The 16,326-nt window shown below is 50.5% G+C and overlaps 1 protein-coding gene across 2 annotated transcripts; it reads left to right on the top strand.

The window, feature by feature from the left end:
- Positions 1-1,517: 1,517 nt before the first annotated feature.
- LOC111850600 (uncharacterized) lies at positions 1,518-15,312 on the top strand. 2 transcript variants are annotated; one of them, XM_023824648.2, is made up of 13 exons: positions 1,524-2,161; positions 8,623-8,794; positions 9,765-9,945; positions 10,396-10,462; positions 11,507-11,831; positions 12,029-12,156; positions 12,269-12,320; positions 12,415-12,457; positions 12,613-12,655; positions 12,768-12,839; positions 13,382-13,451; positions 13,579-13,636; positions 14,024-15,312. In XM_023824648.2, the coding sequence occupies exons 1-13, from the start codon at positions 2,157-2,159 to the stop codon at positions 14,059-14,061; spliced, it is 1,254 nt and encodes a 417-aa protein (XP_023680416.2). In that variant the 5' UTR covers positions 1,524-2,156; the 3' UTR covers positions 14,062-15,312. The 2 variants fall into 2 exon arrangements, with proteins under 2 accessions (XP_023680417.2, XP_023680416.2); XM_023824649.2 differs by lacking the exon at positions 12,768-12,839 and having other exon boundaries at positions 1,518-2,161.
- The last annotated feature ends 1,014 nt before the right edge of the window (positions 15,313-16,326 follow it).

A 16,326-nucleotide genomic window follows, 5' to 3' on the forward strand; every position in this document is an offset into this window, starting at 1 on the left:
TGCCTTCCAGAACCTTAGCCTAGTGTGGTTGTGCTATTCGGAAGAAGTTGTTGATCAGTTCACGGTAATCCTCAGCGCCCTCTGCTGGTGCAGAGCGAAGTTGCATTAACGTGGTTTTGATCGGAAACACTAAATGCTATTGGCTTAAAGCCAGCGATCGTTTGGTAGAAATTAATATGGTTGCTTCGATATAACGAAGAGCGGAATAAAACGTGGGGAAGGTTGTGCTGAAAAACGCCCTAAAAAGGGAACCCAGCGCTGCTGACTTAGGGGCAGCCTGGGTGGGCAGCATTCATTGTTCAGTGTGCTGAGTTTACATGTTATATCCACGTCATGAGTGTTTCCTCCCCCAGTTCAAAGATACCGAGTACTGCTCTGGCTGGCATCTGTCAGGCGCCCGTACAGTATGATTGTGTCTAGCGACGAAGTTGTGTCCCATGAGGGGTGTACCCCATCCTTGAACCCTGTGCTTCCTGGAAGAGATGAATGGACACGCATAATATAGGACTATGTGCATGTAGATTAGGTATAAAAACATTGTCTGTTTACAGAAAGCTGTGTTTTGATTACTCATCGTTGTGTTTGTTGTCGGTAGTAAATGGTCGCAAGTACAATAACGACATCGTATTAGATGAATGGTTTTAGAGTTTGAGGAAACCTGCCCATGCATTTAACGCTTAATCATACTTTTAATACGCGAACGGAACAAAACGCTAATTCGCTACAGGCTGGACCACAAAATTCTTACTGAAATCGCTGCACCGGATTTTCATGTTTATATAGGCTTACTCTGCAGGGTCGTGTAAGGCTGAATTGCCATTATTTTCTAAGTATGTTTGTTTAAGAATGAAACAACGGGCATATTAAATTCTGAATGCAAATATCCTGCGCCGAAATTGTGCTCGAGAAATCGGGAAAATAGTAAATTACATGAAATTAGAAGGATAAAATACTCGCGCAAACATTTTAGGCCTATAGGGGCCTACTCATGTCTAATTGTTTAGCTATTTTTGAACTACCCTGTATAATATATACTTAACAAGCATATAAAGCCCTGCGGCTTTTAGCCGTGTAGGGCAAACTTGGGAAACCAATAGCGCTGAGTCATATGAGTAAAGTGCTTCTTGCATAAAATCAACATCTGAACAATATACAGCGAGAGATGGACGACCGTATGCAGCCTTAAAGTAACTTCTGCAACTTTTAATCTGCTGTCGCTTTTTGCCCGCAGAAAAGAGATTGCAATTGAGAGGCACAAAAGGAGAAACGAGAACATTCTTATCCGGGTTGTGGTGGTTTAATCTATAGTTATTTACACGACTGCATTTTCACTTCAGTTCGTTAAGCCTTTATCGACGTATACTTTTGTTCATTTTTTTTTTTCGTGAGAATAACTGATTGAGTTTAAACCCAGGTTTGTCTGTGTGGGGGTGAGAGACAGGAAAAGCTTTGCGGTTTTAAACTCACGATTCACTTTTTTTTTTTTTCTTCTTCCTTCCTCCTTGAGTATGGTATTTCTGTGACCACCGAGAAGCCTGGGCATTAAGTCCGGTAGTTTAGGTACGTAGACGTTTAAAATAAATGCATGTATTGCGGGGTTTTAATAAAGCCCAGTAAAATCAGATAAAGGGGTTTTATCTCCATGCCCCGTGTAACAGCGAAGACACCGGAACGGTCGCCCGCTTAATCCCGCATCTCGGCTGCTGAAGCTGCGGCTCGATCATCATTTAGGGTTACGATGAGAGGGGAGCGCCGGCCCGGCACCGAAATCACGGCAAATCAGCCAGGATAGGTGTTTCGGGCGGAAGGCGGCAGGAATGGGGTCTAAACGTGGGCGCTATCACCCTGTGTTACATGTAAAGTGGGAATAAATGAGCGGTGGGTGTACAGGCTATGCGGAGCGCCGGCAGGCAGCCGTGCGAGGACGCGCTCCTCTCTCCCCTCCCCTCCCCTCCCGAATCAGGAAATAGCCAGCCAGTCCTCCTCCTCCTCCTCTTCTCTCTCTCTCTTGTTTTCTTCATGATCATGAACTCATAACCCGGGGCGGCTGGTTACATCTGTACCCCCGACCGGCTGCATAATCGCTTTTGTGTCTTTCGTTTGCGGACCGGGACCGGGGACTCGGCGCGGCTCGGCACCGACACCATTCTCCAAAAATGAGGTAAGGACTGGGGTGAGTGTGATTTGTACGCGTGTCTCCCTTCATCCGGCTGCTTTTCAACACGGTGCACAGAGCCGGTGCTGAACCATGGATTTCCTTTTTATTTTTGGCTCTGTCTATCCCAGATTCTGTATTAATAGGTTAAAAAGCACCTCTGGCTGCCGGGGATTAAGTGGGAAGACACTCATTTGCCCGTCTCTTTAAACGATTGTCAATCTGACAGTTATCCTAAACTTTTCACCCTCCCCATTGCGATCAATCGTCGCCGCACCTATTTGTGACACAGGGCTGAATTATAACCGGTTTTACATGGACATTTGCACTGTACTGGACTGAGCCTCCTGGCAGAGATACTTCATACGGCACAAATATATAAAATACAGGCGTCCGTGTTCCTGTGTGTCTATCTCGCCATCTTGAGATCCTTGTGGATGCATGATGTAGACGGACCAAACGTCTGACCGAACCGAATAATTTAGTTATACGGTCTTAGCTTTAAGAGGGTTGTTATGAAAGTGGGTAATTTTTCTGCCTTACATTATTATGCCACGCCGTCTTTTCTTTGCACAATGCACTTCTCACATTCAGTTGTAACACGTCGTAGGTGATTTCCCAATTTCCCCATTTAGCCCCCAAAGGTTAAAGGCGGCTGTTGCCTTTGTTATTCATTGTTTCTTTCTCTCGTTCTTTCTGTTCTCCGAGATTTGGCTAGAGGACCGGTTTCACTGCAGGCTGCACCCGGAACCGCGCTGACATTATCGGTGCGCTCAGAGCCGCATCCCTTTGTGGGGCAAAGCCTGCCGGGTTCACGGCTCCGAATCGCCGCCACTTAGTTGTCGTTTTGCAGCTGGACCGTGCAGAGGAGCAGAGTACGGAGTTTACGGAGGCTTAGTATAGTGCCGTAAAGTATCCGAGGTGGATGTGCAAACTATGCAGAAATTCTATATCCGCTGTATCCGCACTGACTTACCAGTCCGATTTCAATTACAATATTTAAGTAGCCTAAATATTTAGGTATATTATGTATTAAATATTTAGGTATATTAAGCCTATATATTGAAAAGTAAATATGGAACTTTCAACTAGTGCAGATGTCATGTAACGTTTTTTAAAGTGAGGAAGAGGACGTGGTTTCCGCGCAAACTGAAAAAGATTTTCCTAATGTTAAACATGTGCGGATTTCCGCAACTTCAAAAAAAAACGAAATCGAAAGCGACCGACATGTTTAACGCCGATACCTGGTGCTGCATGTTGCTGTGTGTAGGATGGGTGGCGTAACCTTAGGTGATGACTTTTTGGGGTCTTTTAGAGATCATCCGTTAAATGTAACTTTTCAGTCATTTAGGACTATAGTAACTTATGGGTTGATTTGCATGAGCTTGTTTGAGATCTGTGAATGACCGAATGGAGAATCGGTGGAAAGATGCAGTGGTGTAGTGGCACCTCGTTGGAGCTGATCTTCCACAGATGGTTATTCAGAAAACAGGGGAAGCGGTTCGGCCGGCATAATGGCTGTCAACGCGGCAGCAACGTGATTCATGCCGCTTATCGCTCCGCTCGCCCTTGCTCGCCCACTCCCAGCTCTGGCCCCAGACTAAACTGCTTTATCTTTGGAAAACATGCCAGTCCTCCCACAACACTCGCTCACACTGGACACAGAGAGACGGGATGGTCGAAACGGGGATGGCTGTCTCAACGCTGGCGTGGGATTGTGGGAACGCCGGTCAGCTATTCCCGGACAGCTGTCTCCCGGAGAGATGACACATTCACAGCCACCCCCTTCACCCTGAGTAGTACATCACTCAGTCCTGTCTGCGCTGAAAGTATGTGCAGGACAGGCAATGAAGCTTTGGGCATCTCCTTGGGATGATGTAGCGGACTGGCTCTCATCCGCTCTCCTCTGATGCTTGGGGGCCACGCAGCGATTCATCTTTCGCAGTGTTTGCGCTGTTCCGTGTGCACCTCACACGTCTGGCCTGTGAGTCTTTTCATGTAGGAAATTGCAAAGGGGAACTTGTTTTTTTTTTTTGTTCGCGAGACCTCCACACCTCCCGATAGGGCAATGAATCGCAAAAAGATTACACTTCTCAGAGTTACACTTCACGAAAATTCTCAGTTCGGTGTAAATGTCGCCCTGTAAGTTGTCGCCTTGATGTCACGCGATTGGTGGTTTTACACTTTGCGCGTCATTATTTATTCCTACAGTAATTTGGCAGTTTAAATTTAGGCCTACAAAGGTTTTCTTTATCTATCCTTATAATAACAGCCCCAATATCTTATTTAGTATAATTATAGCCATGAGGAATTTCTCAGCTCTATCAACACTGGCCAGCAGGGGACATAGTTCTTAAGGATGATTTTTTTTTATCATTCAGGCACCTGACGAGGTCTGACCACTTTGGTGTCATGCTGGATTATTAACTGGGACTGTATTATCAGAATAGTTGTGCAGTGTGTAACTTGTGTTTTTGAAAGTAGTTTTCCGTAGAAAATGTCTACTAAGCTTTTAAAGAGGAAAATGGGAGGGGCCAGTAGGGGGCGCCATGGTGCAGAATGAGCTCAGAGTCGTGGGACCCGCCTTAGCTCATGTATTGTCAAGGGAGGTGCTTCTTGGAAATCCTACTCAGTTTTCCCCAAATGGCTCATTTTTCCAGTCCTCCTGGCCTCCAGGGGGCTCTGCTTCGTGGCTGGTGTTATAGTTACCAAGGCGTTCCCTGGTTGTGTTTGCCTATTGGGTTGATCGGATCAATGATTACTATTTATTGTTCTGTACCTATTGTATTCAATAATACATTCCTTGCACTGCACGCCTGCACTTTTTATACACTTCTCATCCACACATGTCTGTTTTATATATCAGACTGTATATGGCCACAGACATTTTCCCTGTGTGTGGCCAGTGAACCTGACTGGGATTCTGATGCTCTAGGGAGTAGCATTAGCCGGCTGTCTAGCGGACAGAACGGTGGCCGTGAGCTTAAATGGAGGGCGGCCGGTTCGGATCGATCTCCCACGCATCTCCCAGCTTGGGTTTCGGGAAGTGGCTACATTAGCAGTGCCATTAAAGCACAATCGAATGTACTTAGGCTGACGCCCCCTTGTGCATTAGTGAAGCGGGGTGTGGCTGTCGACCCCTACCCCATGCGAGGGGTGGGGGGGGGGGGGTGGGCTCAGGAGACACCACACAGCTGGTGTTTACACGCCAAACCAAACTTTCTGTTTTTACATCACAATATTCCGGAAGGCTCCTATAGTCACGGTGGCGGCACGGTGATGGGTTGCCATGGGCAACTTCTAAAAATAGCGGCCCGGGACTCGGAGGCGGGAAAGAGAGCGGCGAACCCCGGCGTAGCCGTGAGGGGACGTGACGCGGTGCCAAGCTGCTCGTCAGACGCGGGCACGTAAAACGGGCACCTCTGGGACACCCGTACTGCGGCTGTGTCACGCTCGGTCACATACTTCATCACGCCACCTTCCGTGAACTTTTTCCAGAAGGCCAAACACAAAATGACTGTCACCAGTCGCTGAAGGTGGGCAGGGTGGTGGGGAGCATTTGTTTGAGTGACTCTATGGGAAGTCACTCTCGGTTCATGGGGGGGTCGCATGGTTTAAAAACGATGTGGATGTGTTTTAAACAGCTATCCACAGTACATCTCCTGTGCTGAGGGGTGTGTATATATGTGCGTATATGTGTGTGTGTGTGTGTGTGCATCTGTGTGCTTGTGCACCTATATGTCTGTCTGCATTGTCCTACTCATGAGGCCTCCTGTCGTTCTCCCATAGCTTGATCTTATGTAGTACAAACGGTTCTTTGTAGTTGTTTGTGGTTACCAGCAGGTGACATAATGCTTAAGTCAAGGTGACGTTTAGCCACCGTTTAATGGCCGGGGTTAATGCACTGGGACGTGCGCCTGCTGACGGTGCTGCGCGCCACCTGGCTGTGGGATAAGCACAAGTGTTTCCCCCCCAGGAGGGGGCACTCTCCCACACGTAGAGGCTGCCCGAGCCCCACTGGCGCCCCCACAGGTGAGTGCAGGTATTGCATGTCCGGGTATGTGCGTCCTTCGGCGTGTTTGCCTTTCTGCTCCCTGGGATGGTCAGTGAATTATTACAGACCCCATGAACCCATACAGACCCCCGTAGTGTCCTCCTGCTGCCAAACGCTCTCTCTTTTTCTAGTCATTTATACCCTTCCTGATCTGATTGTGTCAAAGCGCCCCCTACAGCTGCTTGTACAACTCTTCGTGAATGTCCCCCGGGGGCCATCGGCATGGCCCAGACAGCAGGCGTGGGAATGCAGGCAGCTGGGGGGTTGCCCAGCCCATTCCTCCCCTCCCAGTGTGGGGGGGAGGGGCGAGTAATGAAGGGAATTAACAGCAGGTGTGGGATTCTGGGGTTCACAGCTGTGTTTGTGTGTGTATGTGTGTGTGTGTGTATGTGACTCATTATAAGTGTGAGAGTATCTGTGTGCAGCATAGCACCTTAAACAGCCCTGTCCGATGTGTGCTTCACACGCCAGAGAGGAACCTGGAACAGGTCTCGGGTTTTTTTTTTAAGGAAGTGGGCGGACAGGAGGCCCAGAGCAGCCTGGGAACCGTGAGCGGGAGGGAGGGTGATGGGAGTGTGGAGAACGTGTGCCGTACGCTGTTGTGGGGTGTCAGAACAGCTGAGAGAAGAACCACAATGCACTGCAGGGGCAAGGCATGGCTCTGGCTGTGTGTGTGTGTGTGTGTATGAGTGGATTAGGTTTATATTACATTATGGGGACCATAATGTCATTTTGGCGTTGCGAGGACCATTTTCAGGTCCCCACAAAGATCTGTGAAAGCAATCAAAAAATTAAAAATGCCAAAAGTCTTGTATTTTGTTTGGTTACCTATGGTTAAGGTTAGGGCTGGGTAGGGGTTAAGGTCGTCATGTTGGGATTACAGTTTTCCCCATGGAAATGAATGGAGAGTCCCCACAAAGATATAATTACAAACCTGTGTGTGAGTGCGTGTGCATGTTTGCGTGAGCATGCAGGCCAACTCACATTCACATCTCACTCCCACATTCATTCTCGTGCTTCTCCCGATTTAACAAGAAAAATAAATAAATCAGAAGAGGCCCTTAGAACCAGTGAGTCCTTAACCATTGCGCCACCTGGTGGCATCAAGGCTGTGTAGAGAAAAGCTGACGTTTGACATGAGATCTTAATGTTAATGCCTTAACATCTTGAATGTTAACAAAGCCTTAACATCTTGTGTTCGACACAACCAATCAGTTGCTGGCATGAGGCGGTGGATACAGAATGAAGATCCGCCCTGGGGGGGGGAGGTGGGGCCTGGTCTCCCCCCCGCAAACCCCTCCTGACCCAATTTCTTATTTTAATCCCGGGGGCAGGCAGAGATGCCTCGTGTCTGTGCGGCGGAGTTAAGTCACCGAGCCATGCTGCCGTGCGGTGGTGCGTCAGCGAGAGCGAGAGCGTGCTGTTACTCCGCAGGCTGCCGTCATGCATCCGTCTGTCCCGTCTGCCTCTCTCTCTGCATTTCTCTTTTAAGCATTTCGCTGAGCCTGAGTAAGACCGAAGCAGCGACTCGTTAAAAAATGAAACCCTCTGTGCCACTTCTTAAAATACAGCATTTATAAATGGAAGCATAAACGCTTCTGATTCGGAGGCGGTGAGCGACAAGTCGCACTGACCGCTCGCCGCTCACACGCCTGCACGCGCTCAGTTTCGATGGCAGTCACCTAATCACCATTCCGATTGGACAGCTGATTAGTTCTATCTGCATCGCAAAGTGCTGATTTTTGAAACAAGAACGGATTATTAGCGGCGAATGAGCTGTGGTGACACTGGAACACAAGAACCTGACGGGAAAAACCGGCAGCTGGAGTCGGAGCTGATAAGCCGTCTCTTACTTTTCTAAACCAGGGCATCCTTGCGGATTCCGCTGAAAATTTAAGCCTTTTTATTTCTTGATGGTTTAATTGATCCTCGCTGGCCCGTGTGTTTGCACCAGTCCGTTTGTGCCACGCCGCTATTGTGCCCGGAGCTGCGGGACGGGGCTCCATCAGTTTCTCTTTCGGCCATTATTACCATCGGTGCCGAACCGGACACTCTCACTGCGGTCGCTGGACCGCCCGCTTCCTCCTTCCATCACTCTCAGGCTTCTGGCAAAGCCCCCCCCCTTCAGCAAGGTGCAGATGACTCACATGTTCAGTTAGCATACAGTGTTCTCTGATTGCCACGGAGACGCGCGGCCACTTCCTGTTTGTTTCTGAGTTGGAATGTCTGTGTCTTGCTGTTGGTTAACACAGGAGCTTACGGTTAATGGCCTTAACAACACGCCGGGTGGGGGGCGAGACCCGCTGGGCTTCGTCTCATGAAGTGCTGGTCATGCGGCTCTGCAAACCGTCATCAACGCCTTACAGTCTGACCCGCTGACACCTCCCGTCCCCCTGCCCTCCCCCCTCTCCAGTGAGTCCAGTATCTGCCAGGCTCGAGCCACTGTGATGATCTACGATGACGCAAACAAGAAGTGGGTTCCGGCAGGGACGGGCGCTCAGTCCTTCAGCCGGGTCCAGGTGTACCACAACCCCAGCAACAACACCTTCCGCATCGTGGGCCGGAAGATACAGGCGGACCAGCAGGTGAGGGGCGTGGCCAGTAGGTAAGGGGTGGGGCCTGTATATAAGGGGAGGGGCCTGTACGTGATGGGGCAGGGCAAGACACTGCACAGCCCAGGGTCATGTGCAGGCCGGGACGCCCTGCTGCCTACATCTATCTCTGCTGTGCGAGAGGAAGCTGAAGCAGGTCATGCGCAGCACTGTGGGATCTCACAGTATCTCGGTTCCGGTCTGACTCCCCAGATGTGGGGGAGGCACCGTTAGCTGACTCACTGAGTCCTGGCTCTGCCTGCCCGCCCTGTGCACCCCTGCTGGGTGCAGTCACCCCGTCTCGCTTCCATCCGCTGTGTGGCTTTGTCATCTCTGGCGCCCTCTGGTGCCCGCCTGTTTCCCTGGGCCCCTGTAAAATCGGTCTCCTGCTGAGTTCCCTCGCTATGGCTCTCCTTCGTTCCCACATTCAGCCATTCACTCACTTCCCCTTTCCACCCATTCTGGCCTTGACTTCTCCATCTCAGCCTCTCACGTTTGTTTACCAGAAGGTTGCCTGCTTCTGCATGCGTGTCAGCTTTTCGCTCGCAGCCGCCGCCTGCTTCCGGCTAGTCGGATGTCCACTCTTCTTGGGTTTTCATTTTCGAAAATGTGAGGCTGGGAAACTAACAAAGCAATATGAGAGAGTTCATGGACCCCAGTGTCACTGTGATCACAAGTGTGGCTTTTGTCGCCCCCTTGTGGCCGACAAATATATATATCATCTGGTTTTTCCACAGTGTAAAATTCAGTGTATCACTCCTTGAGAGACTGGCCAGACCACAGCAGAAGCGTATGAGCTGGTGAATATTTATAAGGTTTATATCCATCCATCCATCATCCAGCCTGAGCAGCAGGGGTTAGGTTTATACGCAACAGCAGACAGGCTGGTCAGGACTTGCATGTTCAGATTCCTAGTCAGGCACTGCATTCGCAACATTGTGTATGATTGGTGAACCCTCCACAGGTGGTGATCAACTGCCCAATCACGAAGGGCCTGAAGTACAACCAGGCCACACCCAACTTCCACCAGTGGAGGGACGCCAGGCAGGTGTGGGGTCTGAACTTTGGCAGCAAGGAAGACGCCACCCTCTTCGCCAATGGCATCTCACATGCCCTGGAAGTGATCAGCGCGCTGGGTGATGCAGGTACCACCGCTGTGTCCCTCTTTGATCATGGCTGCCGCTGTCACACTGTGTCCCGGTGACCCATTGACCCGGTGTGTGTGTGTGTGGTGGGTGGTTCTGTGGAAGAATTAAACATAAACAAAGATCTGCTGCTGTTTAATTTGAATTTCCTTTGAATTTATCTTTGGCTTCCTGTCATTCCTAAAGTGGCCAATCCGCTGCCTGTTTCAGCGTGCTGTCATTGTTAAGGTGGCCAATCCGCTGCCTGTTTCAGCGTGCTGTCATTGTTAAGGTGGCCAATCCGCTGCCTGTTTCAGCGTCCTGGTTTGAGCAGCTCAGAGATTCTAGTCCCTCGTTCAAGGAGGCCAATACAGACAGTGATACGCACAGATTATTATTATCACTATTACGTATTTTATAGGGTTTTAAAAAATTATTGAAGGATGTTGCATTTCACCTTTTACCCGGTAGGCTTTCCCAGTGCCCCCCGACCTGTGCAGAATGGACCCTCCCAAGAAGAACTGGAGCAGCAGAGGAGGTACCAAATTTGGGGCAATGGAGGGGAGAGGGCACAGTTGCATTGCTTCAGAGACTTACGTAATCACACACACACACACACACACGATAACCAAGTCCCCCCTTCGTGTCACGTGTCATGCTGCAGTCCCCCGGCCGCTGGGCTTAATTACCTGCCCCCGGGTCACTCTGAGGCCTTAATGAGGCATTCGGCAGGAGCAGAGTGCGACGTGGCTGTCACATGGGTTCTCTGTGCCCGGGGTCGAGGACTGAGAGGTCACCATGATGGGGGCTGCCACGCTAACGACACACAGCCTGGCTGAGTTAATGAGTCACAAGCCCATCACACTCCATCTGAGCCTTCTCCCGGAAAAGGCACACGCGCACACACACACACACACACACACACGCACATGTAGGGTAAACATATCCTTATGGGGACCGCTCATTCATTTCAATGGGAAAAATGCTAACGCTAACTATGACAACCTTAACCCCTACCCTGCCCTAACCATAACCATAAGTAACCTAACAAAATACTGTACAAGAGTTTTTGCATTTTTAGTTTTTTCATAGCAGTCACCGATTTTTCTTTATGGGGACCAGGAAACCGGTCCCCATAAATGGATATTTATCACGTTATGGGGACATTATGTCCCCATAAGGATAGGTAAACCCGTTCACACACACACACACACACACACGGCGCACACACACACACACACACGGCGCACACACACACACACACACACACGGCGCACACACACACACACGGCGCGCGCACACACACACACACACATTATGTCCTGTAACCACAGTGACACCCATCCCAGGAGTCGGACTGGCCTCGAACAGCCTACTGCGATGGCCCAACTCTACATTCCACACGGGAGGATGCTTATTTTTATATAGCGCCTTTCCCAACCTAGCTGTTCCTTAGGGATTAACCTTAAGTGTGTTCCTGCCTGTGAATATATTGTAGATTGCAAAATGTTCTGGTCTATCCACTGTATGTACAGTAATGTGTGTGTGTGTGTGTGTGTGTGTGTGTGCGTGATCTACCCAGGCAGGAGCAGGAGAGGGCGCGTCTGGAGAGGGAGAGACAGGCCGCTGCAGCCGCGCCCCCAGCTGCCGCACCCCCAGGGGGCCCTCCACCCCCACCAGGACCACCTCCTCCACCAGGGCCCCCTCCCCCATCGGCTCCACCTGCCCCACCCTCAGGTGGCCCTCCACCTCCTCCAGGACCCCCTCCTCCCTCTGGGCCACCAGCCCCGCCACTGCCGTCATCCGGGGGTGGCGTAGGGGGAGGGGGCGGGGGCAGCGGCGGGGGCAGCGAAGAGGGGGGGCTGGCAGCAGCTCTTGCGGGGGCTAAGCTGCGCAAAGTGGCCAAGGTATATTCCAGCTATTCTCACCACAAATACAAACCGCACCGATTGTCTGTTCTTTGAAACACAGGAAACTCCTGATTGGCTTATTATTTAAACACAGGCGGCTCTGATTGGCTGTTCATTCAAAAGAGATGCATGGTGCACAGCGGCCTGTGAGGGGACCGTTTGCTAACTGCCTGTCGATCTCCTTTTGCCTGCAGGCGGATGATGGTGGTGCTGCACCCACAGCAGCCAAGGGAGACCGCAGTAGCACCCCTGCACCATCAGGGGGCGGCGGTGGCGGCGGAGGAGGCCTGATGGGCGAGATGAGCGCCATCCTCGCTCGAAGGTCTGCTCCTCCCAAATATATGGAGTGCTGACTCTCTGTCTCCCTGTGACTCTGCCTCTCTTTGACTCTGACTCTGCCCAAATATAATGTAAATATAATTTTTCCAAAACAGGAGAAAGGCCGCAGATAAGCCACCGGCAGCGAAGAAGGAGGAGCCGAGTAGCGTGAGTGTGCTGTGAGGGGAGGGGCATGGGTACCAGCGCGTGCGTGTAGTGAAATCGAGCCTCCCCCAATTCCCGACTGTCTGTGGGCTTGCAGGACGACGTGGAATCTCCGGAGGCGAAGCCCCTCACCCCAGCCGGTGAGTTGGATGGCTGCGTGAGCAGGCGGGGCACTTCCCCACGGACCCACCCACCTGCTGAGCATGGAGACGCTTGTACGTGATGCAGGATGTTGTTTTGTCACCTCTGCTCTGCCTGACCTTGAATCTCTGCGCTTCCCGTCTGTCACACTTAGAAACCGCCAGAAGACCCTGGGAAAAAGCTTCTACAATGCCAAGGTAGGGGGGCCTGCCTGTCCTCCCCCTTCCCTTCATCCCTTCCTCCATCCTTCCCTCTCTCTCCACATCCCCTCCGCCGTCCTTTATGAACAAGTGTGCATGTCTCAAACAGGACTAACTCCGCCCCCAAGGACATTGACGCCTCTCCCAGCACAGCTGCCCCTCCTTTCTCCTCAGGGTCCAGGTATTTTTAGCCACCCCCCCTCCCCAACAGAAAACAGCAGCTCTCCCTTGCATTGCCGCTGCTTTGCCATGTTAGTGGCGCCACCCAGTGGTCAGTGCCGACATAACACGTGAAGCCTTGCCAGGGGGACTTTGTCCAGGTTTGCCTGGAATATTTCTGCTAATGCTGCTGCTGCTGTACGCCATCGGCTGTGCCTTTACCCTTAGCGACATGACCTTCTGCCCGCTCTCTCCACCGTCCATGTGATTCTGCACAGCTGCCCTCCGTTCTGGCGCCCCCTGCTGTTTGGCTCCTTAACCTGACAGTCAGCCTGTACGAGCAGTCAGGGCCCCTTTGGCGTCAACCCCCCCCCCAACCCCCCTTCAGCGTTAGTGGCATGACTGACTCTCAGTTACGCTTGGAGCTTTGCCACGGTTACAGCATCCAGAGGCATCTGGTTACCATGGCGACAGAGACGCTTGGCTCAGCCTCCGAAGTCTCGCTTGGCTGCTCCTCCCACCTCCTTGTGCGCCTCCCCCCCTCACTACCTCCCTCCCTTCCAGGGTGAAGCAGACGTCCGGCAGCAACGAAACGGGAGTCAGCCCGGAATCCGAGATGGAGAGGATAAAGCAGGTGACGGCAGCATTCCCGGGATTCACCTAGGAGATCTGGCGGTTTTCCACGTCTAACACAAACGCGAAGGTGGTATTGGAGAGGGAAGGGTATGACCGACCTTTGAACTTTGTGTCTGTGTGTGCAGGAGCTCCTGGAGGAAGTCCGCAAAGAATTGCAGAAGGTCAAAGAGGAAATCATCGGAGGTGAGGTCACAGACACCCCCCCAGATAACCGTTATGGGCAGGCTGCCGGAGAGGAAGTGTCAGCTGTTTGCTGAGCATTATGGGAAGGGGCTCGGCGGAGCTGTCCCTACAGCCCCCGAGCAGAGAGGCCATCTCTAAGAGTAACTCTCTGAGCTTTTAATTCAGTTTTTAATCAGAAGCAGATGTGAAGTGGCCCCCGTTTCACTCTTTCTGGAGGCTTCGGTAACATCTGTGCCCTTAGCAGTGGGTGTTCAATCTGTCACTTCTCCAAGTCATATTTGTTCCGTTCAGAGCTGACTGTTGATTGGCTGTGAGCAGCAATTTTAGCGGACCTTTGTAATTGAGGAATGGATGTTAACCTCTGACCTTCTCCTTTTGCTCCCACAGCTCTCATCCAGGAACTGCAGAAGCGAGGCTCCTTGTAGCCAGCAGGGGGTGCTGGAGGGTGGAAGGGGGTGGGGGTCCCACAGACATTTTCTTTCTCTGTCTTTTCTGCGCAGCCTTGGGATGCCCCCCCCCCCCCCCCCCATTGTGCCACACCATACCACACACACTCCCCCGGCCATCCTGCCCGCTCTCCTTTATGCCCGCTATTCCACCCCCTCCCCCCCCCCCCGTCACGGAACACCCACCCTTCTCTTTCAGGCTGTCTGTCTCCACTCCAAAACGGACCTGTCTGGTCTGGCACCCTGTTTAGTGCCACAATACAGAATCACGGACTCTCCCAGTGCAAAGCCGTCCACCCCAACATCACCGGTCCTGGGTGGTAGCCACGGCGACGACCCGGTTGACCCAAATCTTGCTGATTGTATCGTGATGATATCATATGGCTCTGTAGATCGATTCCCCCCCCCCCAGTGTGTGCATCTGGATTCTGTGGTCTGATGGGAAATAGCTATGTTTGGGGGGGGGAGGGGGTGGAGTTTAAACCTCAGGGATGAACAGCAGCGTGCTGATGGGGGGGGGGGGGGGGCAGTGCAACCCCTCTCGGCTCTTGTGCCCGCACCCCCCATGACCTGTTCGTCTGCCCCTTGCTCAGAATAAAAATGAAGAAATACCAATAAATAAATAAATAAAAGGGAAAAGCGTGAGATGGCAGAAATGCAATAAAGAGGAAGTCGGAGGGGGGGGGGCTTGTGTTTACTGCAGTAGATGTGCCATCCTGCGGGCTGGCAGAGTGTGCGTGCGTGCGCGTGTGTGTGTGTGTGTGTGTGTGTGTGTGTGCCGTACTGCAGATCTGGTTCTAATGGCTCCTTTAGCCGTGGTTAACTGGTAATCCTTAACCACAGCTAACTCCGGTTTTAAACTATGCTTCTTTCTCATTTTTTCTGAGGCCTGTTTTATAAACGTACACCGAAATATGAAGTAAACTCTGGCCCAGCCTGCTGACTGCCTTGGAAATTGAATATATATATATATATATGTTTGTTTTTTAGGAAAAATAAAATGCTGTTTCTATTTTAATTGAAATTGCTGGTGAGAGGACAGTGGGAAATATTTTAATGATTTTCTTGTCTTTGAAAATATGATTATTTTGGTTTTATTTTTATTTTTTTCTAAAAAAAAATAGTCTTTTTACACTGAAATTGTTTAAACAAACATGTTCAAACACTGGATGAAAAATGCCTCCATTGTTTAAAATAATACAAAAAATACAGCTGCTTCTTGTAATTGAATGGAGTCTGTCTGCTGATTGGTTACTTTAAGGGGAGCGGGATCATATGTGAACTCTATGTGCATCTCTCTCAAAACAGAATCCTTCTAGATGGCAACAATTCACCTCATGACAAGCAAACAGACCAGAATTATAACTTTGTCAACCAGCTATACCAGATAATAGAGCTGCAAGCAGAACTAAAGTATGTGGTTTCTTATCGCAGCTCAGAGAGCGGCGTTTACAAAAATAAGGTTAACACTTTGAGGATGTTTTCGAGTATTTCCTCTAGTGTGGCTGCATGTGTGTATGTGTGTGTGTGTGTGTGGTTGGGGGGGGGGGGGGTCGGAGTTACAGGGTAACTTTTAATGACAGTAACCAGGCTTTATCCATACATATAAAAATAAGAACCTGAATTACATATAAAAATAAGAATTTCCTGAAATTATTTAGAAAATAAACGATTTTGAAGGGCTCAGGGGTCATTTCTGAAAGCGCCATGGTGTCAAACTAAAGGAGATGTCTGGCTATAGTGTTCTGGGTTTCCAGAAAGAGCAAAACGGGCCACTAAATTGGACGTATGGTGCAGTGAATGCAGGAGCCAGAGTGGATTGCAGGAATAATCAAATAACTGGCATGAAGGCTGTGCATGGACGCCGAAATCCCACCCGCTTGGCAAAATCAGCTGAGAGACTGAAAGTGGCAACCCAAGCAGGGGACCCACGGTGGCGTTTTCTCCAGGGGCCCGGGATGCTTAGCTACTCCCCTGCTGATGAGAATTTAAAACAGACGTCTTTGGTTGTGGTGACCTAATTAGTTTGTTGCCTTTACCTGGATTCAAGCTGCTTCATACAGCTGGAAATTTAATGGAAATGTGTTGCTTAAAATGCTTTGCAGAGCTGGAGCAGTGCCAGTTTACCTCTGAATGACAGAACATGAAAGTTCTTTGGGATGCAGGTGTGTTCTATTGATCACTGTACCACTGTAAACAATTAGGGTCAAATGACTGCATATTGATTCCAGTACAGAATACTGA

Source organism: Paramormyrops kingsleyae, chromosome 24, assembly GCF_048594095.1.
Source record: "Paramormyrops kingsleyae isolate MSU_618 chromosome 24, PKINGS_0.4, whole genome shotgun sequence".
Lineage (NCBI taxonomy): Eukaryota > Metazoa > Chordata > Actinopteri > Osteoglossiformes > Mormyridae > Paramormyrops > Paramormyrops kingsleyae.